This window comes from Amblyraja radiata, chromosome 2, assembly GCF_010909765.2.
Source record: "Amblyraja radiata isolate CabotCenter1 chromosome 2, sAmbRad1.1.pri, whole genome shotgun sequence".
Classification (NCBI taxonomy): Eukaryota; Metazoa; Chordata; class Chondrichthyes; order Rajiformes; family Rajidae; genus Amblyraja; species Amblyraja radiata.
The window spans coordinates 42,135,468-42,160,085 of NC_045957.1; the positions used below are offsets into that span (position 1 = coordinate 42,135,468).

General features: G+C 41.4%; 1 protein-coding gene across 1 annotated transcript in view; it reads left to right on the forward strand.

The window, feature by feature from the left end:
• dgkb (diacylglycerol kinase beta) overlaps positions 1-24,618 on the forward strand; it is a 568,450-nt gene that overhangs the window by 77,874 nt on the left and 465,958 nt on the right. Inside the window, exons 2-3 of the mRNA XM_033045582.1 lie at positions 1,277-1,353; positions 20,399-20,564. Of these exons, the coding sequence (XP_032901473.1) occupies positions 1,277-1,353; positions 20,399-20,564 (243 nt within the window). The remainder of the gene's footprint in view (positions 1-1,276; positions 1,354-20,398; positions 20,565-24,618) is intronic.

Genomic DNA, 24,618 nt, shown 5'->3' on the forward strand with positions numbered 1-24,618 from the left:
CCCATTGCCTTTGGGACAGTTGACGTTCTTCATTGGCCACTTTTATAAGGTGGTATGCTTTTGGATAATACCATTAAAGTCTGTCTTCTCCCCATTGGTTCTGAAAAATGGATCTTGTCTATGGAACCAATGTGCTACAATGCTGAGAACTATATTCTGCACTATATCTTCCCATATGCTCTATCTTTTGTACTTCAGTTTGATCTGATTGTATCTATGTATGGTATATCTCATCTGTTTCGATCGCATGCAAAACAAAGCTTCTCATTGTACCTTGGTATACAATATATAAACCTGAACCAAATTCCCTGTTAAGCGCTTAACGTACCTTGGCTATCTGCAAAGTCAAAGTCAAAGTCAAAGTATCCTTTATTGTCATGCAGTAGTCTAGCTGATATTATGGTTCAAAAGGTATCTTACGACATCCATTGGTAAAAAGTCGATTTGAACGTACAACATGAACTTGAATTATTAACATTCCTAAAAATATTCATGAACCATTACTTTGATTTTATTATTTTTATTCATAGGTTTGAGTGTTTTGTTTGAAATGCAATAATTTATGATAATTGTATTTAGTTGTGTATGTACTATTGAAATGTTGGGAAGTGATGAAATTCAATGGATCCTTCCATTAACAATGGCTATTTGATTATTATGGTCATTGTCAGAACACGACAATAATAAAGCTAAACCTTAAAAAAATACATAGTATTTTCTTCAGACTGACCCTCAAATCATCTTTAAGAAGAGCGGCAGTTACCACTCAAGAAGAGTTTCCGTCGAAACTCTTCAGAACACACAATAAAATATTTGAAGCACCCTTCAGTCCTGGATATTCTCCTTCCTGGTTGGGGAAGATTAAATTCATCGTGTAATTTAAAAAAAAAGCAACCTGACATAAAAAGCTTATAAAAATATATTTACTTGAACAGGAGGGAAACATTCGAGATGCAACAAGAGACTTGTTTTCCATATCCAATTTCATAACAGCAGGTATTGAAATGAATATATGTCAGCCCACTTGCTGGCAGCCTGCGTCTTATTACGAATGTTTTGGGTCTCATGTGTATGCCAATAAATGTGCTCACATACTTTGGTGCAGTTTTATTTTTGGTTGAGTAATTTGCTCTTTCAATTTTACTTGCGGAAGGATCCAAGGACTTTGGAACATAAAGTATTTAAAAAAAAACACCATCTCTGACCTGTGATAAATCAATTAGATATTTTAGTTTGGAAAAAAATCTAAATATTGAAAACATTGCTTTCCATTCAGACTCCACAAAGAAGCTGAAGAATGTTCTAGAAGAATTCCATGGTGCTGGTGTGCTCGTGAAATACAATCCAGAGCAGGTATTTTATATTTTATTTGTTCTATCTATGTCAAGAAATAAAAAAATTGGATTTGTTTAAATTCTGAGATTGCAAGAATGATTGGATTGATTGCTCACCCGCAATGTCAAGTATATTTGTTTTACGCCACTGGATGACTCTTTGGCCACTTTTGAAGACACAAATGAGACTATTCCTTCTAGGACTGATAACAAATGTAAGCCTGACGAACTAACTGTGACTGGTTTATTTATCTAGAAAGCATTTGTAATCCAGTTGTCTATGGCATTTTCTCAGATACTGGACAGTAAATTGACAGATTTATTGCAATGAATGTGAGAGCTAAAATGTACAAATGATACATTGCTATAGAGATATAGGAACTGCAGATGCAGGAATCTTGAGCAAAACACAAAGTGCTGGAATAACTCAGTGGGTCAGGCAGCATTTGTGGAGAGAATGGATAATCAGGTGAGGACCCTTCTTCCTGGTTACTCCAACATTTTGCTATTATATAGCTATATCTGTATATGTCCGTCATGAATCACACTTGTTTAATTTAGTTTAGAGATACCACGTGGAAACAGGCCCTTTGGCCCACCGGGTCCGCACCGACCAATGATCCCCGCTCATTAACACCATCCTTCACACACTAGGGACAATTTACATTTATACCAAGCCAATTTACCTCCAAACCTGCACGTCTTTGGAGTGTGGGAGCAAACCGAAGATCTTGGAGAAAACCCACGCAGGTCACGGGGAGAATGTACAAACTCCGTACAGACAACACCTGTAGTTGGGATCGAACCCGGGTCTCCAGTGCTGCAAGCGCTGTAATGGGCCTGTCCCACATAGGCGACTTTTCAGGCGACTATCAAGTCGTAGCAGGTAGCTGAAAAACCGGCGACTGGAATGGTGACTGGAACGGCACACACACACACACACACACACACACACACACACACACACACACACACACACACACACACACACACACACACACACACACACACACACACACACACACACACACACACACACACACACACACACACACACACACACACACACACACACACACACACATCGCTTCCTTCACCAGCCAGTTATGCAGGCAGGGGACAGGGCAAGCGGGGGAGCGCTGTCTGAACAAAATTCACACAGTGCAAAACCAATGTGATACAAACACACATCACGACGAACAAGAAGGTTGGCGCTGTAATTAAGACGGTGAAAGCACAGAGTACGGGAAGGGTCGCTTAAGTTCTTTATAAGAGGTGGGGACTGCGGGGGGAAAGGGAGAAGGGGGAGACGGGATGGGGAGCAGGAATGGAGACAACTTTCACACAGAGAGTGGTGAATCTCTGGAATTCTCTGCCACAGAAAGTAGTCGAGGCCAGTTCATTGGCTATATTTAAGAGGGAGTTAGATGTGGCCCTTGTGGCTAAAGGGATCAGGGGGTATGGAGAGAAGGCAGGTACAGGATACTGAGTTGGATGATCAGCCATGATCATATTGAATGGCGGTGCAGGCTCGAAGGGCCGAATGGCCTACTCCTGCACCTATTTTCTATGTTTCTATGTTTAAGAAGCCAGAGATACACGGCTGTGAAGCTCGGCGGACATTAACATTATCGGTTGGTTAACCTTGGTTCTGAAAACTACTGTTTATGTTTTTTTCCCAATCAGCCAATAAAATACACTGGTCAGCACCGGCGACAACCTACGAGAGCCTCTGACAACCTATGACCTCCTGGCGACCCACCTACGGCACGTGAATTCTCGCTACTCTCCATGGTGGATTCATTCTGGTCGCCACTAATTTTTCAACATGTTGAAAAATTGGCGGCGACCAGAATGAAGCCGCGACCAGTTCCGAGAATGCGGGAACTACTCACGACCCGCGAACATGTGGCGACTGCATAGTCTCCTGTAGTCAACTAAAAAGTTGCCTAAGTGGGACAGGCCCATAAGGCAGCAACTCTACCGCTGCGCCACTGTGCTGCCACAATTTTCCAGATTGTTACTTTCAATTTTCATATTTTCTGCAGAATCTTTGTTGCTACTTCATTGATGAATTCCTTTCATGGAATATCTATTCACAAAAGTTGATAGAGGTATTATAAGGACAAAGTTAGTGTCAGTTTTGAATATCAGTTGCAGCCAGCCATTGCAATAAATTCTGTGTCTCCACATCCTCCCAGTTAAAAACACCTGTTGTTGAGAAACAAAGGGTTGGGAGGTGTTCTGATGATGGAATCTTGCCAAATTCATGTTAATGTAACTCAACTGGAAAGGCAGCATCTCTGCACCATCAATGGAGAGAAGGAATGGGTGATGTTTCGGGTTGCGACCCTTCTTCAGAGTTACTCCAGCATTTTGTGTCTACCTTCGATTTAAACCAGCATCTGCAGTTCTTTCCTACACAAATCCATGTTTATGTTATTCAACAAATTAGGTCACACCATGGAAGGAGAAATTAAAGGAATTCTGATAGCTTCCCAGATATTTACCAAGAGAATTTTCATCTGTTGTGTTAATTGGCGTCTACGTTCCACCCGATGCTAATGCTAACACGGCTATGGATATTTTATCACATCACATTTCCTCCATGGAAAGCTCGCATCCGGACTCCATCATTATAGCCTTGGGCGATTTCAACCACAGCTGTCTAACAAAAGAACTTCCTAACTACACTCAGCAAGTTACATGCCCAAGCAGAGAAAACAATTCATTGGATCATTGTTACACTAACATCACTGGCGCTTACCGTGCCTTTCCTCGTGCTCCACTGGGTAGATCCGATCATGTAATGCTGCTGCTCATCCCCGCATACAAACAAAAACTGAAATCCATCAAGCCCAAAACAATAACCGTTAAGTCCTGGTCAGAGGATGTCATCGAAACGTTAAGGGGATGTTTTGAATGTACTGACTGGGACCTCTTCCTCGACGTATCCGGCAACAACATCGACGTGTACACTGACGTGGTGACGTCATACGTCCGCTTCTGTGAAGAACTGTGCGTCCCCTACAAAACTATCACAATACCCAGCAATGGTAAACCCTGGTTCAACAAGCACATACAACTTCTTCGTAAAAAGAAAAATGCAGCCTACACCAACGGTAACAAGGTTCAGTATAAATCAGCAAAATATGAACTCAGGTCTGCAATTCGGAAAGCAAAATTAGCTTATTCAAACAAATTGGAACAACAACTCAAAACCCACAATTCAAGAGAAGTCTGGAAATATCTACAGAAGATGACGGACTACAAAAAACGTCCTGTTCCCATCCCAGACGAGGATCCGGATTTACCGGAAAAACTGAACACTTTTTATGCACGCTTTGACAATGCCACCCCGCCATCCATGCCTCCCCCCCCCACCTAACTCAGCACCATTCACCATCTCTGAGGAGGTGGTTAGGGCGGCCTTCAAAAATCTTAATAAAAGAAAAGCGGCAGGGCCGGACAACCTCAGCCCCGCTGCTCTCAACCACTGTGCAGCTCAGCTGGCCCCTGTGTTCACCTCCATCTTTAACACCTCCCTCAGCCGATGTAGAGTCCCGCAGTGTTTTAAATCATCCATTATCATCCCTGTGCCCAAGTCCTCCAAGGTGAGCTGCCTGAACGATTATAGACCTGTGGCATTAACATCAGTCGCCATGAAGGCCTTTGAGCACATAGTCCTCACCCATCTGAAAACCCACACTGCCCCCATCATGGACCCTTTCCAATTTGCATATAGGGCCAAACGGTCTGTTGAGGATGCTATCAACTTAGCTCTTCACTATTCCCTTCATCATCTGGAATCACCGAACACTTATGCACGCATCCTGTTTATAGATTTTAACTCGGCCTTTAATACTATACACCCGATTAAACTCTACAATAAAATGTTGGACATGAGCATCCACCCAGCCATGTGCCATTGGATTCTACACTTTCTAACAAACAGACAGCAAAGAGTCAAGGTGGGTGAAAAACTCTCCAGCCCTTTGACTCTCAACATAGGAGTCCCCCAAGGGTGCGTTCTGTCACCCCAGCTCTTCTCACTTTACACCAACAACCTCACATCCCAATGCAGCTCAGTTAAAAATTTTAAATATGCAGACGACACAACAATAATTGGCCTTATCTCAGACAACAAAGAATCACAATACCATCTAACAGTCGATAGCGCAGTCAAATGGTGCGCAGACAACAACCTCCAGCTTAATACTTCAAAAACCTTAGAAATCATCATAGATTTCAGACGCAATCAAAACCACAAACCCCCGGTCCATGTCAACTCTCACCCCATAACCTCCACGAACTCATTTAAGTTTCTAGGCACCTATATCTCCAATAATCTAAAATGGCACATCAATGCAGACCACGTCATCAAGAAAGGTCAACAACGCCTATATTTCCTCAGACAGCTCAAAAAGTTCAGAGTCGATAAACACCTCCTGGTCCGTTTCTATCAATCAATCATTGAAAGCATCATCACCTCCTCAATCACAGTCTGGTACGGTAACACCGATAGTCACTCACTACACAGAATACAACGCATTGTCTCCAAGGCCTCCAGGATCATCAACTCCCCCCTCCCCTCAATCCATTCCAGTTATCTCCAACGTACCTCAAAACGGGCAAAAAAGATCATCTCGGACCACTCCCATCCAGCAAATCACCCTTTTCAGTCTCTCCCTTCGGGGAGGCGCCTCAGGTCACTTGCTACTAAAACCACCCGCTTTAAAAATAGTTTCTTCCCCTCAGCAATAAGAACTCTCAATTCCGTCCAATAATCAGACAATAATATGACTTTTGATGTATACAGTGTCTTGTCTATGGTCTTTGTTTGTTCTTTTGCACTATGTATTGTTGGTGAGATTTGTGATTTGTGATGTGGTATGGATGCACTTTATTACGGTGATCTGTGTTATTAGTGGTATGTAACAAAAGCAGTGTACCATAATGTACCGAACCCAAATACCACCAACCCTGGTTGCGTGGCAATTAAAGATTCTATTCTATTCTATTTATCACTGGACAGCCATACTGCAGTACGTGCAATGCAGTGCACTGCTTCTCTGTAATTCATCTATTGAAACCATTGGATTTAATTTTGGAAGCAGATGGATTTTCTCTCATGAAGGCCGATCTGCCACGATAACCGTTTGGATAGGCACATCTAAGACTGGTGGAATGAGTGACGTTCCTCCTATGACCTTCTGTTCAAAGCAGGCATAAAATGCATTGAATTCATCGGGGAGGGACACATTGTTGCCGAGATACTGCCCGCCTTTGCTTTGTAGCTCATTATAGCATGCAGACACCGCAATCTGTGGGTATGAAAAATAGATCGATTAGTACAATGTGAGGAGACCACAGAATCTGCAAAGGGCAGGTAAAGTAAGTGGGAAAGAACTTGATAGATGGAGTACATTATGAGGTTAGCAAGAATGGGGGGGAAAAACACAAACAGAATGCAACTGCAACATGTGTAATACATTAGGAACTGGTGGTCCAATTACATCATGCACTATAAGTGAACATGCAGGTACAGAATAAGGCTGATGATCATCCCCTTACTCTGTATGTAACACAGGTAGAAACAAAGCAATACAGAGTATGGTGAGAATGTGCTTCACTGTGATATTCAATACTGTAATGGCACCACACGTGTATGCTTATGACATTCATTTACATGCATTGTAAAAACAGGAATAGGATGGGAATTTACAGTGTTCAGCTTGAATCATCTCTGTGCAATGAGTACATACATTTGTTTTATTTTCCTACACACCTTCACAATGTGATGAATGAATTCAGCTAATCAAAGACAATGCTGGATTTGATAGACTCAGCCACATTTCTTTCACCTTTCTATTCACCTTGTGTGTTGAAAATTCATAATCATTACTTTTATAAACATAACTCACCATGTTTAATGGGAGGAATTGCCATGTGTGGGTTTTTGCATGTGTTCTGGCTTCTATTGAGCAAAAGATTAAACTGATGATCAAATGAAAATTACTCCAGCTTCAGAGCTGCTTGTCAATGCAGTTGCAAACCTATTGGAGTGTAATAAAGTGGAGGTTGTTAAGTAGCTTTCCCAACACATGAGCAGCTCATCACTTTTATTTGCTTGGTATAATCTACTTGCCAACGTCCTCCTGGGGGTTTTGCCTTGTTGCATTCTCCGACTCCATGGCAATATGTATGTGTTCTGCTCAAAATTTATTTGCATATTGCTGAATGCAAATCTGGCCTGAACCAATGCTAATCAGGCAGCATTTAGATTTGCCTTAAAATATTGATAGTCAAAAATTTTTGGAGTGGCAATTTAATTTTGTTCCTAATTAAGACAAGTACAAATAAAATATCACAAATATCAGCATCTAAGTAAAAGTGCCAGTCAAATCATAGAATTATACTGCATAGACACGGGCCACTTGGTTCAACTTGGCCTTGTTCAGCAGTGGGCATCCTTCCGTATTAATACCATTACCCATCATTTGGTCCATCGGGTTTTATGCAGAAGCAATTCAAGTATACATCTTGACTCTTCTTAAATGCTGCCAGTGACCCAGCTTGAACCACACTCTCAGGCAAGTGTTCCGCACAAGAGGGATAGTTTACTTTGACTTTGACTATTATGAATAAAAGTGCAACTTGGGAGAGTGCAGATCCACCTACTCTGTGTGCTAAAACCACAGGAAATGATGGGTTTTAAATAAATACTCTCGTCTACTTACCGTGGAAGACGAGAAAGCTAGTGAGTTCAGGAGAGGGAACAGTGATATCATTGAGTATTATAAAATTGGAGGTTTTGAACTGTATAAAGAGGGATAAATCTCTGGGGCTTGACGAGGTGCCCCTTCAAATGTTATAGAAAACAAGAGAGAACATTGCTGGTCTGTGGCAGAGATTATTGTATCTTTGTTAGCCATAGACGAGGTACTGGAGGCTAGTTAATGCTGTGCATTTATGTAAGAAGGTCAGTAGGGATAAACAAGGGTATTACAAGGGTACTACATCAGTGGTGCAAAAAGTCATGAAAGGGATTCCAGGGGACGAGATTTATTTGCATTTGGAAAGGCAAGCTCTGATTAGGGATAGTCAGTACGGCTTTGAGCATCGTAAATACGAGTTTGATTGTTTTTGAAGAGATGGTTGAGGATTGACAAGGATAAGGCATTGGATGTCTCTATGGACAATAGACAATAAACAATACTTGCAGGAGTAGGCCATTCGGCCCTTCAAGCCAGCACCGCCATTCAATGTGATCATGGCTGATCATCTACAATCAGTACCCCGTTCCTGCCTTCTCCCCACATCCCCTGACTCCACGATCCCAAGAGCCTTATCTAGCTCTCTCTTAAAAGTATCCAGAGAACCAGCCTTCACCGCCCCTGAGGCAGAGAATTCCACAGACTCACAACTGTGTGAAAAAGTGTTTCCTCATCTCCATTCGAAATGGCTTGCCTCTTATTCTTAAACCGTGGCCACTGGTTCAGCAAGGTGTTGATAAAGTTCCTCATGGTAAGCTAGTACAGAAAATTAGAACACATGATGGCAACCGGTAACTAGCGGGGTTCCACAAGGGTCGGTGCTGGGACCTCAGTTGTTCACAATTTATATAAATGATTTGGAGGAGGGAACCAAGTGTAATATATCAAAATTTGCGGACGATACAAAAATGGGAGGAAAAGTAGGGGATGAGGAGGATAGGAAGAGTCTGCAAAAGGATATAGATAAGCTAGGTGAGTGGGCAACAACTTGGCAGATGAAATTTAATACTAATAAATGTGAAGTCATTCACTTTGGGAAAAAAATGATAGGGCAAGTTATTTTCTAAATGAGGAGGAGCTGCGTTGTAATGCAACGCAAAGGGATCTAGGGGTATTAGTACATGAATCACTAAAAGTTAGTATGCAGGTGCAGCAAGCAATCAGGAAGGCCAATGGAGTTTTGGCCTTTATTGCTAGGGGGATTGAGTATAAAAACACGGAGGTCTTGCTGCAGCTGTACACAGTATTAGTGAGACCACATTTGGAATACTGTGTACAGTTCTGGGGTCCATACTTAAGAAAGGATGTACTAGCCATGGAGGCAGTGCAGCGAAGGTTTACAAGATTAATTCCTGCAATGAGGGGATTGACATATGAGGAAAGGTTAAGTAGGCTGGAACTCTACTCTTTGGAGTTTAGAAGAATGAGAGGCGATCTCATTGAAACATATAAGATCGTGAGGGGCCTTGATCGGGTGGATGCACCGAGGATGTTCCCAATGATCGGGGAAACTAGAACTAGGGGACATAGTTGCAGAATAAGGGGGGGCTCTTTTAAAACTGAGATGAGGAAGAACTTCTTCACCCAGAGGGTGGTTAATTTATGGAATTCACTGCCCCAGGGAGCAGTGGAAGCAGAAACGTTAAATATATTTAAGACTAAAATAGATGGTTTTTTAGCTGCCAAGGGGATAAGGGGCTACGGGGAGAGGGCAGGGATATGGACCTAGGTATGGTTAGTATAGTAAGACCTGAGTGATCTCCTGGACAAGTGTCGATCGCCTGGATTGGGGTCGGAGAGGAATTTCCCGGATTTTTTTCCTGAATTGGACCTGGGTTTTTATCCGGTTTTTTGCCTCCCCCAGGAGATCACGAGGTTCTTGGGGTGGAGAGGGGTGATAGCGGTATAAAGGGGAGGGTAGTGTCTTGTGTTCTGTGTCTTGTGTCTACTGTTTGTGGGTAAGTGTGTCTGTTTAGTGTTCAGCCATGAGCGAATGGCGGTGCGGGCTCGACGGACCTGATGGTCTACTCTCGCACCTACTTTCTATGTTTCTATGTTTCTATGAGATCCAGGGTGAGCTAGGATTGGCTTTTAACATAATATTCCCACTCTTATATTGCTTACTTCAGCTAATAACATAGCCACCTGCATGCCTTTAGAACCACATTGTTGACTTGGTCTGTTCCCTTTAAAGATCTACACATCTGCACACTGAGGTCCCTTTATTCCTCCTGTTTATTCTGTTTTCCCTTGGCTTGCTGCATCTTCCTAAATGCATTACCACTGACTTCTCTGTATTATGTTTGATTTGGCCTAGTCCTGTTCATCTCATCAGACCATCAATATTTTCCTGTGATCAAAGCCTCTGTCCTCTCTGTTAAACAGTATTTTTTGTATCATTCACATCATAAATTTTAAAGCCATCTCAAAGTCTTGCAAATTAGCAGAATTAACAGAGACTCGTAAAAATACATCCCAGGGATAGGGCTATTTCTGTGGATGAGACTTTATTCCAGTGATGCTTCGAGGGCACAATTAAAGCATCCATGAAACTGGAATTACACTTAACATAACTTTCTCTTTAAATTGCATTTTGCACTATTTATGCTGTCCTTGGAAGAATTGCAGCAAAAAATGATAATTCCAGGTGAAGAATTTAAGTGGAAAGTTCTAGACACAGACAGACACAGACAGACACAGACACAGACACAGACACACACACACACACACATAGGCACACACACACAGAGGCACACACACACAGATTTATTCACTTAAAATATTCAATTTGCATTTTAAATGAGCAACAATATGGATCAACTGTGCTTATATACACTGGAATTTAGAAGGATGAGAGGGCATCATAAAAAAACCATATACAATTCTTAAGGGATTGGACAGGCTAGGTGCAGGAGAAATGTTCCCCATGTTGGTGGAGCCCAGAACCAGAGGTCACAGTTTAAGAATAAGGGGTAGGCCATTTAGGACTGAGATGAGGAAAAACTTTTTCACCCAGAGAGTTGTAAATCTGTGGAATTCTCTGCCACAGAAGGCCAATTCACTGGATGTTTTCAAGATAGAGTTAGATATACTGTAGCTCTTAGGTCTAACAGAATCAAGGGATATGGGGAGAAAGCAGGAACGAGGTACTGATTTTGGATGATCAGCCTTGATCATATTGAATGGCAGTGCTGGCTTAAAGGGCCGAATGGCCGACTGTTGCACCTCTTTTCTATGTTTCTATAATCACAGAATACTTAAAGGCGAAACAATGGTCCTTTTTCAATTAAAACATATCAATAATGAAACATGTCCAAAATGATATCAAACATGTCCAAAGGGAACTATAGAACGAGCATGATGTGATTCCACATTAGATGTGGAGAAAAATAACTTTTAGAAAATTCACAGATGGAAAAACTATGAACTTCAGAATTGTTGAGTGTGCTTGGTGTGGGTAAAAAAATTATGCCTGGGCATTTAATGCATTTCAGCAGTTCATTATGCTGGTAGGAATAGAGTCACGCATTTTGGTGGTAGGAATAAAGGTGTAGACTTTCTAATGGGGAGAGAATCCAGAAATCCCTGTCATTTAATTTGATGCCAGACCCAAATTTCCTATGTTTGACGCATTTGTATTCTTTGCATTACTATTGGTAGTTACAAATCTGTTCCCAACAGTCCTTATTGTTAATGTCCTTGATTTTTAAATGAACACACGACTCCTTGCCATTGTGTCTAATCCTCCATTCTTCTTTTCTTGTTTAACTTACTTAAATATCAATCCTTCTACTAACCTATTTCTTACTCTTTTTCTCCAAACTGCTATTCAGAAGGAGGATATTCTGAGTCAAGTAAGTGTTACACATTTAAGACTGTATAATGTGGAAGCATGCCCAATGTTTACTTGGCCATAAGGACAATTGGGCATGTTATATGATGTAAAAATCAAGGAGTCAAACTGATAATGTTCAACAACAGTACCAATGGCTTGTTGAGTCTAATGGTAAGCCTCTGAGCCAAAAGCCCAGGCTCAATCCCTGACTCAGTTCACTGATCACCAAAAGGACAATAGGGGTTTATTTCATTGTTTTTATACCATGGAGAAGATTTTGGGTAAAAAATCACAGATACCTAGAAATATTCAAGTAGGAGGTAATCTAGTGTAATAGAGAGAGTTAATTGTTCAGTCCATTAGAATTGGTGCATTCTAGTATTGAACAGTTTTGGGTTTTCTGTGTCTGGAGACTGGTGTTTTGATTGTTGTCCAATGAGCCCTGCTGGATTTTGGCTTTGAACATGGGATAAAATCACTTTCAGTGAAATAGACTGCTCATACCCACTGTTGAGATTGATCAATAATTAATGCACATCAGAGAACCAACACCTGTGGATGTTATACAACAATCAATTGTCTGTCTACTGGAAAGGGGAGAAGGAAAATGGTCAGAGAAAATAAGTATTTTCTTATAGTATTTTCTAAAATAAGTATTTTCTTTTCTATTCCTTTTCTGCCTTCCAGATCCATAGATTTCAGCATTTTACTTAACTGCAAAGTTACAAATGTCTCAGAAACAAGTCGTTAAAAATATTAATGATGTGGGAATTAATTACACACAATGCATCTTTGCAGATAATTGGTTTCCTTAACCAATATTTTCTGCAGGTTTTCATTAATGTTGACAATATTTGCCAAAATATAGTTTAGTTTGGAGATGCAGCGTGGAAACAGGTACTTCGGCCTATCGAATCCACGCTGACCAATGATCACCCACACATGAGTTCTATCCAGAGACAATTTACAGAAGCCAATTAGCCTACAAAACCGCACATCTTTTGAGCGTGGGGGAAGAAACCGAGCACCCAGAGAACATCCACACACTCAGGGAGAACATGCAAACTCCGTACAGACAACACCCATAAGGGTCGAGGGTCGAACCTGGGTTTCTGGTTCTTTAGGCAACACTCTATTGCAGCAACACTTTGCCGTCCTCTGCAGACTAGTGAATTACCAGCAAAGATATTGTTGAAAATAAATATTTGTGACTTTTTTTATAATGGAGGTAATATGCAAGTAACAAAACCACATGTAATAAACTACAATCTGGTGGTTCATCTATCGAGAGTTTAATTGATTGATCTCTTTATTGAAAAAAAGATGGAATTTTATATTAGAGAACTTTAATTAGAAATACATATTTCTATATAAATAGAATTATTTAAAAAAATGATGCTTAGATCTCAGTCAAATCATCTAGATTGTCCGCCCTGTCACAATCAAATATAAACATGGGGAACATTTCAACATAGTAGAGATGCAAGGGATTGCGGATGCTGCAATCTTAATCAAAACAGAAAGTGCTGGAGAAACTCAATGTGTCAGGCAGAATCTGTGGAGGGAATGGACAGATGATATTTTGGGTCGGGACCCTTCTTCAGCTTTTAGATTTATTATTGTCATGTGTACAAAAATATCCATTCAAATCTGCATGAATATAATCAAACCAAACTCAAGTACAGTAGGTAGAGACTGTACTGTACTCTACCAACTGTACTCTACAGTAGGTAGACAAAGACTTTAAGACTTTTGCCTTCGATCAGAGTGAGGAGGTGCCTGGTGAACTCACTGTGGTGGATGTTAAATTTGTGTTTATTGTGTGTTTTTGTCATTTTTATTACATGTATGGCTGCAAGGCACGGAATTACGTTCAGACCGAAAGGTCTGAATGACAATAAAGGAGACTTTACTTTACTTTAGAGCAAATAGAAAGATACAATGTGTAGATTATAGTTCTCATCATTGTAGTGAAATAGTTCCAGACACAAAGTTTAATGAGGTTGGTTGGAGACTCAAGACTGCACCCTAGCTTATGGAAGAATTGTTCAGAAGCCTGACAACAGAGGGGAAGAAACTGTTCCTGAGTCTGGTGTGCACTTTCAAGCTTCTGTAGCTTCTGTCGAACAGGAGGGGGAGAAGTAGGAATGACAGGGATAGGAAAGGTATTTGATTATGTTAGATGCTTTTCCATAACAGAGTGAGGTGTACATTGAGTCAATGATGGGGCGTTTGGACTGTGTGGTGGACTGGACATCAGGATTCGAGGGCCTGAGCCAAAAGGGGAGGTTGAGCAGGCTAGGACTCTATTCCTTGGAGCGCAGGAGGGTGAGGGGCAATCTTATAGAGGTTTTTCTAAATCACAAGAGGATTAGGTCAGATAAACACAGAAAATCTCTTGCCCAGAGTAGTAGATTCGAGAACCAGAGGACATAGGTTTAAGGTGAGGGTGGAAAGATTTAATAGGAACCGGAGGATAGCTTTTTTACACAAAGGGTGGTGGGTGTTCCGAATGAGATGCTGAACGAGGTAGTTGAAGTACTATCACAATGTTTAAGAAACATTTGAATAGATACATGGATAGGATAGGATAGGTTTAGAGGGATATGGGCCAAATGCCGGCAGGTGGGACTAGTGTAGAAGAGACTCATTGGTCGATGTGGATGTTGGGCTGAAGGGACTGTCTCCATACTGTATGACTCTGACTCTAATCCTTTATTCATGTTACGTTCTTTTATTGAATGAGTCCAAATGCTGTTTTATGATTTTATCCATTAGCATTATTCCCAACCACTGTGACTGTGTTAAAGTCAGCCTTCTCCAAATCAAAGCAACTATTCCACATTCCTCCTTTTAATCATTGCACTGAGCTCAATTGCATTGTGATTGCTGCTGTGCACATAGTATTCAGCTAACTGAATCGGACTCATTATTCCGTACTAAATCTAAATTAGCCTGTTAGTCTATTGGTGCTGGGGCAAAATGTTGCAGAAAACAGCATTGAAACAGGCCCTTCTGCCTACCATGTCCGTACTGACCGAACACTTGTTCATGCCAGTTATCCCACATTCACATCCACTCCCTGCTCGCTCGGGGCAATATATAGGTCAATTAACATTCAAAACCACATGTCTTTGGGATGTGGGAGGAAACTGGAGCACCCAGAGTAATCCCATGCAGTTACAGGGAGAACATGCAAACCCCACAAAGAAAAACACCCGAGTTCTGGATTGAACCTGTGCCTCTGGCATTGTGAGACAGTGGCATTACCGGTTGCACCACTGTGCCATAATCTTCACTTTTATATATTAAGAATGCTCTTAATTTTTGTTCACACCATGTTATGCTCTCTCTTTGCCACCCTGGTTATAGCTTTACTATCACCTCCGTGTTTTATTTGTATCTCGGCTATTTTAGTAAAACTGATTTCTTGGTTTCTAACGTTACCTTCCTTTTTTGTCTGATCCTGCCTTGTGTTCCTTGGGGAGTTCTTCATGTTAGTTCCATTAATTTTGTAAAAATATATTTATCTTTATCATCTCCTTGAATTCCTCACCTCAAGATAGCCATTATTATTCCTCCATCTCAGCTGCAAGCCTGGAACCTGGGGGTGTCAAAAGACTGAGAGAGTGTTCATTGTTGTATTTACAGACAATGAAACAATGAGAATCTTACTTGCAGCATCACAGGCCTGCAAACCCAATATTCATAGATAACAAGTATTTTTTTTTTAAATCAGTAAATGAATAACCAGAATACTAATGCAAAAAAGCCCAAAGTCCTTAATGTAACCAAGACAGTCCAACATTCATGGTTTAATTAGTATTTTGTAGAGTTCAGAAGCCTTTTAGATGTTGGGAAGAAGTTGTTCTTGAAACTGGAGCTCATCATTTTCAGACTTCTATACCTTCTTCCTGATGGTAGGAGTGAAATGAGAGCATGGCCAGGGTGCAGTGAGACTTTGATCCTAGTTGCCTTTTTGAGAAAGCTCCCTCTTTCGATCCCTTTAATGGTATTAGTACCCTTGATGGGTCGAGCAGCATGCACTAGTTTTTGTAATCTGCTTGTTCCCGGGCATTCACATTGCGAACAAGACCACGATGCAACCAGTCAATATGCTCTCGCTCGTACACCTGCAGACGTTTTAGAGATTATTTGTCGACATACTGATAAATGTTCAACTTCCACTCTTGCCTTAATCTAAGATGTGTTTCAGTAATAACTATGACGTTACCCCTGAGTCATCTACCCATTTATTATTCATTCAATCCCTTTCATTGCTATTTAGCACTAGCAACCTCCTGTCAGTTTTTTAACATTTACCTTCTTTGCTTTTCACTCATGCATAATAATTCCTTGCTTTCCCTTTCATCTGTCTTCTTAATCAATGCTTATGTTCTCAACACCTATTAAGTACATCAAACCCATCTCAGCAGCACTGAGAAACCTCCATGACAATGTGTATATCCATTTCTTCCACAGCTCATGACAATTTCTATACTCTTTATGGCTCAGTTGAAGAAATGCTTCTGCTTTCATTTATGTGGCCAATGCTTGCTGTACAACAGATCCAATAGTCGTTTAAGGTCAAAGTAAAACTGAGAAATCTTCCAGTGAAAGACAATTATTGCCAAGATTGGACTGTAATTATTATTGACCTTGCTTATTATTAAAACAACTCAATTTCATCATCCTTATTCATATTAAAGTATATTAAAATGCTTCTTTCAGATGATTTCATGAGTGGTGCACTCAGGTTTAAATCTGCAGGTTAATTATAATACACATATGTAATTTTTGAATTTACTGTTGAGTAAGTATAATGAGAGCCCAGTACCTATGTTTCTGTGAGAGAATCTCAACGTAATATATTCTTCAAATAAACCAAAGTGCATATTTACATCCATGACCTGCCTGCAACCTAGTCAAAGAAGTATGGCTCTGCTGATGACCTGGCCATCCTACTCAGTAAGCCATCCTGGGGAGCAGCAGAAGAGGTCCTCTCTGAAGACATGGACATCCTGTCTTCATTCCTGAGGAACTGGCGCCTCAAGCTCAGTATGGGCAAGACAACATCATCAATGTTCCACCTCAACAACAGGGAGGCAACCCGCGAGAGGAACGTCATGGTGGATAATGCCTGGTTATGGTCCCAGCCCGTCCCCACGTACCTCGGTGTGAAGCTCGACAGAACGTTGTCATTCAAACATCACCTGGAAGGTGCCAAGGCAAAGACAAATGCCCGTGCTGCACTGTTTCGCCGCCTAGCCGGCACCACATGGGGAGCCACGATGAAGACACTGCGCATGTCCACAGTGGCCCTGGTGTTCTCAGCCGCCGAGTACTGCGCCCCGGTCTGGTGCCGTAGCCCTCACACCAAGAAGCAGGATGCCGCCCTCAACAGCGCCCTGCGGACTGTCTCCGGATGCCTACGAGCCACCCCAGTAAACCAACTGCCTGTCCTCGCTGGCATCGCCCCAGCCAACATCAGACGAGAAGCATCCACGCTGGCCCTCTCTCGAAAGGCACAGACCAGTGAATCCCACCTCCTCCATCAGATCGTCACAGAGACACCACGATGAGTGTGCCTCAAGTCACGGCACCACTTTGTCATGCAAGCCCAAGAGCTGCTCTGCACAACACCGGCTGATGCTTCTAAGGCCGCCTGGGTCAAGACGAGATGGAGAGACCAGTGGAAGTCAGCGGAACCATCTAGGCTACACCATTACATCGATGACCCCATGGACGTCCCTGGCCCGAAAGCAGTGGATAACCCTCAACCACTTGAGGACAGGCATGGGACGCTATGGAGTTGCGATGAAGAGGTGGGGACTCGTGGACAGCGCCTCCTGCGAGTGTGGGGACCCAACACAGAGAGTGGAGCACATAGTCACCAGTTGCCCCAAACACCGGCCACCGAATGGTGAACGAGGTCTGATTGACCTGGACGATGACACGTTGGCCTGGCTCGCCTCAACGGAGCTGCAGGTCTAAAAGACATACGACAGAAGAAGAAGAGTTGTTAAAATCAATTCAGAGGGAGTAAAATGAGATGAAAAATAAGTTGTAGAATAACACAATGTGTAGGGGCTCACCTAGGGAGTATGTAAGATTTGAAAGTTAAGCACTAGTTATTACACATCATCATGTGTCATATAATTTCCCTCCTGGAGATATATCTGAATAGTATTGTTTTGTTTTCTTCAAATTGGTTAGATTAGCGTCACAGTGTGGAAACAAATGCTTTGGCTCACCAAGTCGGCGCCGACCAGCAATCACCCAAACACTGGTCCTATCCAACGCACTACAGACATTTTACAGAACATACAAACCATCATATCTATGGAATGGGGGGGAAACCGGAGCACCCAGAGAAAACCCACACAGTCACAGGGAGAACGTAAAACGCCATACAGACAGCACCTGTAGTCAGCATTGAAGTCGAGTGTCTGGCGTGTAAGTCAGCAACTCTGCCGCTGCGTCAATGTGTCCTCCATTGGAAGAAGGATTAAAGTAATGAAAGACTGCGTTATGGTTGGATATCATCACCTTATACATAAAATTTCTAATGAAGTCCTCAGGTTTGTTCAGCTGAAGCTTAAATATCAAAGCAAAAATATTTCAGAAGAGAGCATCATTCTCGTAACCACCTTGTCAAGCTTCATAGGAATTTTGCACATTTTAGTGGGATCATCTTTCAGTCTATACTCAGGAGCTGAGGTCCAGTCTGTTGAATCTCTCCCCCAAAGGACCCAGGAAACAATCTAGTGAAACTTCATTGAATTCCCTCAATAGTCCTCTGTGAGCAAGGAGAACAAACATGCAATCAGCATTTGACATGCAATGTCATCAGCACCATAAGTGATTAACATATGGCCTTTCTTATACTAAAATTATCCAATAATAAAGGCCAGTGTATTGTTTGTCATCTTAAGTGCTTACTATAGATCCATGTTAATTCTCATTGATTAATCGACAAGAATACCAAGGTCCCTTTGAACCCCAACGCTTATCAATATTTCTCCACTTAAAAATATTCTGCTTAACTTTTTTTTCTACACTTTTTTTCCCACATTATGTTCTGCGCGTCCACATTCTCTTCCATTTACTTGGCCTAGCCATGGCACCTGAAGTCATTTGAATTTGGCCTCCTCATCCAAATCATTGACAGTGAACAGCTGGGGTCTCTCTCAAACCCTCAACCTCCACAATATTGGCTTCTTGGACCAGTAGTAGCCATTGATGCGAGGCTAAAGGTTTAATTAGTTGATCGATAAGTTAAACATTGGAAGTTATTCTTACTAAGCCGATTTGTGTGGACTCATTCGTTGAGTTCTGCAATTCCAGTGTTTGATGTGTAAGTGAATAACCCAAATGAGGAGTTTTTTCTAATTATCCGTGCATTATGTGATTATACATATGGTAAAGTGTGTCAGTCGCAAATGTGCTGCTAACTAAATTACCACAATACCTCCCATGCATTTTGTGAAAAATATGGAATAAGGTAGTTATGATATTACCAAATCTTTGGCTGAGTAATGTCCTTTTATCGGTGCTCCATTGAGAGCATCCTAACATACTGTGTATGCGTATGGTACACCAGCTGCACAGCGGCTCAGAGGAAAGCGCTCCAGAGGGCCATTGACAACGCCCAGAGGATTGTCGGCTGCCCTCTCCTTACCTTGGAGGACTTACACAGTTCCCGCTGCATCAAAAAATCCCAGAGTATTATAAAGGACATTTCCCACCCCGGACACTCCCTGTTTGAACTGTTACCGTCAGGCAGACGGTACAGATCTACAAGGACAAGGACAAACAGACTTAAAAACAGTTTTTACCCCACTGCTATAAAGGCACTCAATGTAGCCGCCAAGGAACGCAGGGGCGATACATACTAAGAGACTGTGAAATCGACAGAAGAATGTAGGGCTGGGTGTTTATGCGTGCTATTTTTATGATATTTATTTTAGTTGTTTATCTTTTTTTAAATATTTTACCTTGTATGTATCGTTAGCTTTTTAGAAATGTTTGAATGGTGCACTGACTGGCTGACATTTTACAATTTCGTTGTACATGGTTCATGTTACAATGACAATAAAGAAACTATTCTATTCTTATTCTATTCTATTCTATTCTAAACTTATGTACAATGGTTCACAAACAGCAAATGTTAGAGAAAAATATATAGCGGTTTCCCAACTATATTATGTAACATAAGTTCAACTTCATTTAAAGAATTACAAATTTTTAATTTTTTTAAGTAATACATATCACATATTATGTTATAATTATGTACGTTTAAATCTAACAATAGAAGTATTTTGCATTGAAACACTTTTTTAGAAAAACTTAGATTTCACCTGGCATTATGGATATCATTATTTTAAATCCAAGCTATTTTCTAGTTTTTCGTTATTTTCTCTGAGAGTAACTGTTGTTTACTTTACCTCTAGCCAATCGACTTTGAAGGCTTCAAACTGTTTATGAAAACATTCTTGGAAGCCGAGCTGCCTGATGACTTCTGTCAGCATCTGTTCCTGTCATTCAAGAACAAATCAATCCTTCCAAGCCCTTCATCGCAGGCTAGAAATTCCAGCAGTCCTTCACTCGATGCAGGGGGTAAGCAATAGGGGGCTCTGAATCAGTATGTCTGCTCTATTTCTGTTTTCATAAAGCTTGAATAGAATGATACACAGAAACTCAAAGATCTATTGACTATTTTCATTGGAGCATAAAATACAATGAGGACATTTAATTGAGTGATAGAAATAAACTATCTTTCTTCAAGTTGGGCAATGTAGTTGAGGACCCAATTTATGATAATTGCTGAGAGTAAGAGAGGTTATGATTCATTTGTTTACAGAAAAGGTTGAAGCAAGGTTGATAACAGATACAAGCAATAGTAGGTTTTCTACCCAACAATCTGCACCACCATTAAGTAAGTTAATGGCTGATCATCCCCTCCAATTCTGCATCCCTGCATTTTCCCCATTTCTTTTTTGTATCAATCAATCAGTTGATTTCAGTTTTGCCAGCACTTAATGATTGAGTATCCATCGCCCTCTGGTAAAGAATTATGAAGATACATTATCCTTTGTCAAGATCAAGCCCTCAATCTGTGACTCTAGCCCTTAACTCAAGACTCCAACAAAACATGTTCCCCCATCATTCACCATGTCAAGCCTTTACAGACTCCTAATTACTTCATACTTTTCAAGCTTTGAGGGAAAGGAGATTTAATTCACTGATCCAATCATCAGTCTTTCCTTATGAATCAATTCCCTAATTCCAGGAGTCAATCTAATGAATTTTGTTGCCCTTCCTCCAAGTCGAGTGTGTCATTCACTCTATAAGGGAGTCTAAACGTAATTGTGACACTCAAAGTGTGATCTCATCAACACCCTAAATCATAATTTACTCGTTTATACCGGTCCTTTTACATTAAATTACAACATAACGTGTTGTTTTTCTCATTGCTTGCTTTGCAGTTCCTTGTGCATAATATTTTAAATGTAATGTGCTTTTTTATATTGCTTACCAAAGAGAATGACTTTCCTTCCCACAATGAGAGTCCACATTTGTCCAATCCTTTAGCATTTCTAAAGGGAAGCCAGAACTGCTATCACTGGAAATCTGAAATAAAATCAGAAAGCTTTTGAAATACACAGTGTTTTTGAGCCTGAAATGTTAATTCTGTTTCTCAGCTCCACAAGGCTTGCTTAGCATTTTTAATACATTATTGAGCATCTTTATTTCTATCCATGTCTTGTATCCTCCTCATAGCTTACTCTTCCACTTGGCATGCCGTCCTAAAAGTTGGTCATTGATCTCCATATCTCACATCAAGGCGTTAATCTAGGTTGCAGAATGACTGAACACACACCTGATGGTTGCACAACTGTACTGGTTGCAGCATTCCAACCCAGCATAGAACATGCATAACAAAATGCACTCTGGTACTTTACAGAATTTGGTATAAAACTGTCGAGGGAAGTTTAAGTCATGGAGTTGAACAGAGAGATGTTCTCAGGAAAATGTGAAAGTTATCTATATATATTACTAAAACTCTCATCTTGTTTATTTGTATGCGTGCATGCGTCCGTGCGTATGCATAAGTTCTGGAAACTCTGCCAAAACGGTACACGATAGCGCTACAGTTTTTGGCACACCTTGCTCACCATTGCCTGCAATGTGCAGTACCAAGTTTAGTTGATGTTATATTTTACAAGTTATTGACATTTTAAACTTTACAAAAAACACTTTTCAACCCGCTTTTCCACTTGCCCTGCCCGTCAGCCGCCGTTGACGTCACAATGAGATCCCGAATTTCATTTACATAAAAAATCGCAATTTTCATTGACATTGACTTTATTCTAAAAAAAAATCTGTTTTAATCAAATTCTTCCACAGCTAACAATGTGTTTAGGTTATTTTAAAGAAAAAACGTTATTTTCATTGAGAAATTTATTGAGAATTTCATTTTTTTTAAATGCGATTTTCATTGTGGGGCTGGGATACGGGGTGAGGAGTGGGGGAGCAGGGGGTTAGAGTGAGAGGAGGGGGGTTGGGAGGGGAGGGAGGGGAAAGTGGGGGAGGTGAGGAGGGAGTGTGGGGGAGGAGGGGGGATTGAGTGAGAGGAGGGGGTAGGGAGGGAGAGGGAGGAGTGGGGGATCAGGGAGATAGAGGGAGAGGGGGTTCGGAGGGGAGAGGGGTTATGGAGGGAGGGAGGGAGCGACTGAGGGTAGGGGAAAGGAGAGGGAGGAAGAGGTGAGTTGGGGAGGGTAGGAGGAGTGGGAAAGAGGGAGGGTGAAGAGAAGGGGGAGGGAGTGCCGAGGGATTTGGGGGACATGGTGGAGGATAGGGTTAGGAAGAGGGATGGTAAGATAATGGAGGAGGAGAGGGGGATGGAGGGGGTGAGGGGAGGAAGCAGAGGAGGGTTGGTGGAGGGCGGTGAGAAGGAGGATAATAGAGAAGGGGATAAGGGCGTTCACATTGATCTTATATTTTACAAGTTATTGCCATTTTGAACTTTAAAAACGTCGCAGTCATTACTTGCCGGCTGAGCCTGCGCAGTTGGGGAGGGTTGCCGTGACTCGCGTCACAACAAGGATCTCTGGCATCACAATGGGAACCAGTTTGGTGAAATATTGCGTTGAGGGAACAGGACCCAACGGGTCTGCACTTGGTCGAGTGTGTAATAAAAGTTGAAAGAAATGAACATGGGAGTTCCAGGAAGCAGTAAATGAACAGCAAAGCAAAAATCCTGCAGATGCTGGAAACATGCACAAAAAAAATGGCAAATGTTGGAAAGACTCAACGGGTAGGTATTACATTTGGAGAGAGAAATAATATGAATGCTTCAGGTCAATTATGTCTGATTTAATTCCAAAGTGTTGGCCTAACTTAACAAAGGTTTGGTACCAATGGTGAGGTGAAGGGTTGAATCAAAGCACAGAAAATCTAGATCAGAGTGATCAGAAAGTATTTTCTGCTTGGATGGTTTTGCAGAATTCGAGTGGAACAAGGGGAAGGAGAGAATTATGAAGTTGAGTACATTAATGGAGAGAGAATGTAAGCCAGCAAGTATGGAGCATATGGCCAAATTAAGCTTGGTATGGACATTTTGGAACAAGTTTGAAGAAAATGTAAAGGGAAGGAAGCCAATTGGGGGAAAATAAGTTTTTTTGTGGTAATTGAGTTTAGATCTGCCACATTAAATATTTTGGAAAAGAGAAGCTGGGGGGTGGGGAATGATGCTAATGTCAGATTAAGTGATATTGTTGGATGTGGGGTTTCAAGGTCATCTTGGAAGTAGACATAGTGCCAGAATTCCAAAGAACTTGCTATTTATTTTGGTTTAGGAACAGGGTTAGGAGAAGCTATGAATAGGAAACCCATAAATTGAGGTTAGCACCTATTGCAAAGAAATTGTAACTCCAAAATATGCGTGTTTCTTCTACCCTAATCCCCAGCAGTATTTCTGCCCAAACAAGATTGATAGCTTTGGCTGACTGTTAAAATTCAGAAGGCTGTGGTCCCAGTTATTAGGCTGCCGGTGGGACTGGGGGAGTGCCGATTGCAAGAGGTAATGTAATTGAGGAAAGGGGAGATTGTGCGGGTAGTGGGTGATATGACAGACTGTGAGTGAATGGGGATTTGGGGAAGATGTTAATTACAAAACCTTTTTTTTAGCCTGTTAATCCTGCAGGGAATATGTCTGTTCCTCCTGACTGCAAGAGCTGCTACCAAAGCATTTGCATTATGGATTATGTACAGCCCTTTTCCTTGTGAGAATACTGCTTAGATTGCTAATAAAAATCCCCGTTGAGGAATGCAAGTGGCTTCCCTAACTGATCCTCATGATCAATCCTTCTTGTAAGACTGAACTATTCCTTTACACATTTATTTATGTGGCTGAGTTTGAGGCACATAGGGATCTTATTGGAAGTTAAAGCCTTTTCATTTCCTATTTGACCTTACTCCACCCTTTTTGGGTTAAAAATGACGCGCACACACACACACACATCCCCCTCTTGGCAAAGGCTATGCACAATGGCTTTCGTTTCATCAATGGTGAGAAGGAGTAAAAATGGCCCGGCAGGCTAACTATCTAACTATACGAGGCGCACACAAACAATTAAACATCATGCTATGCAACAGTGAGGAGATTTTT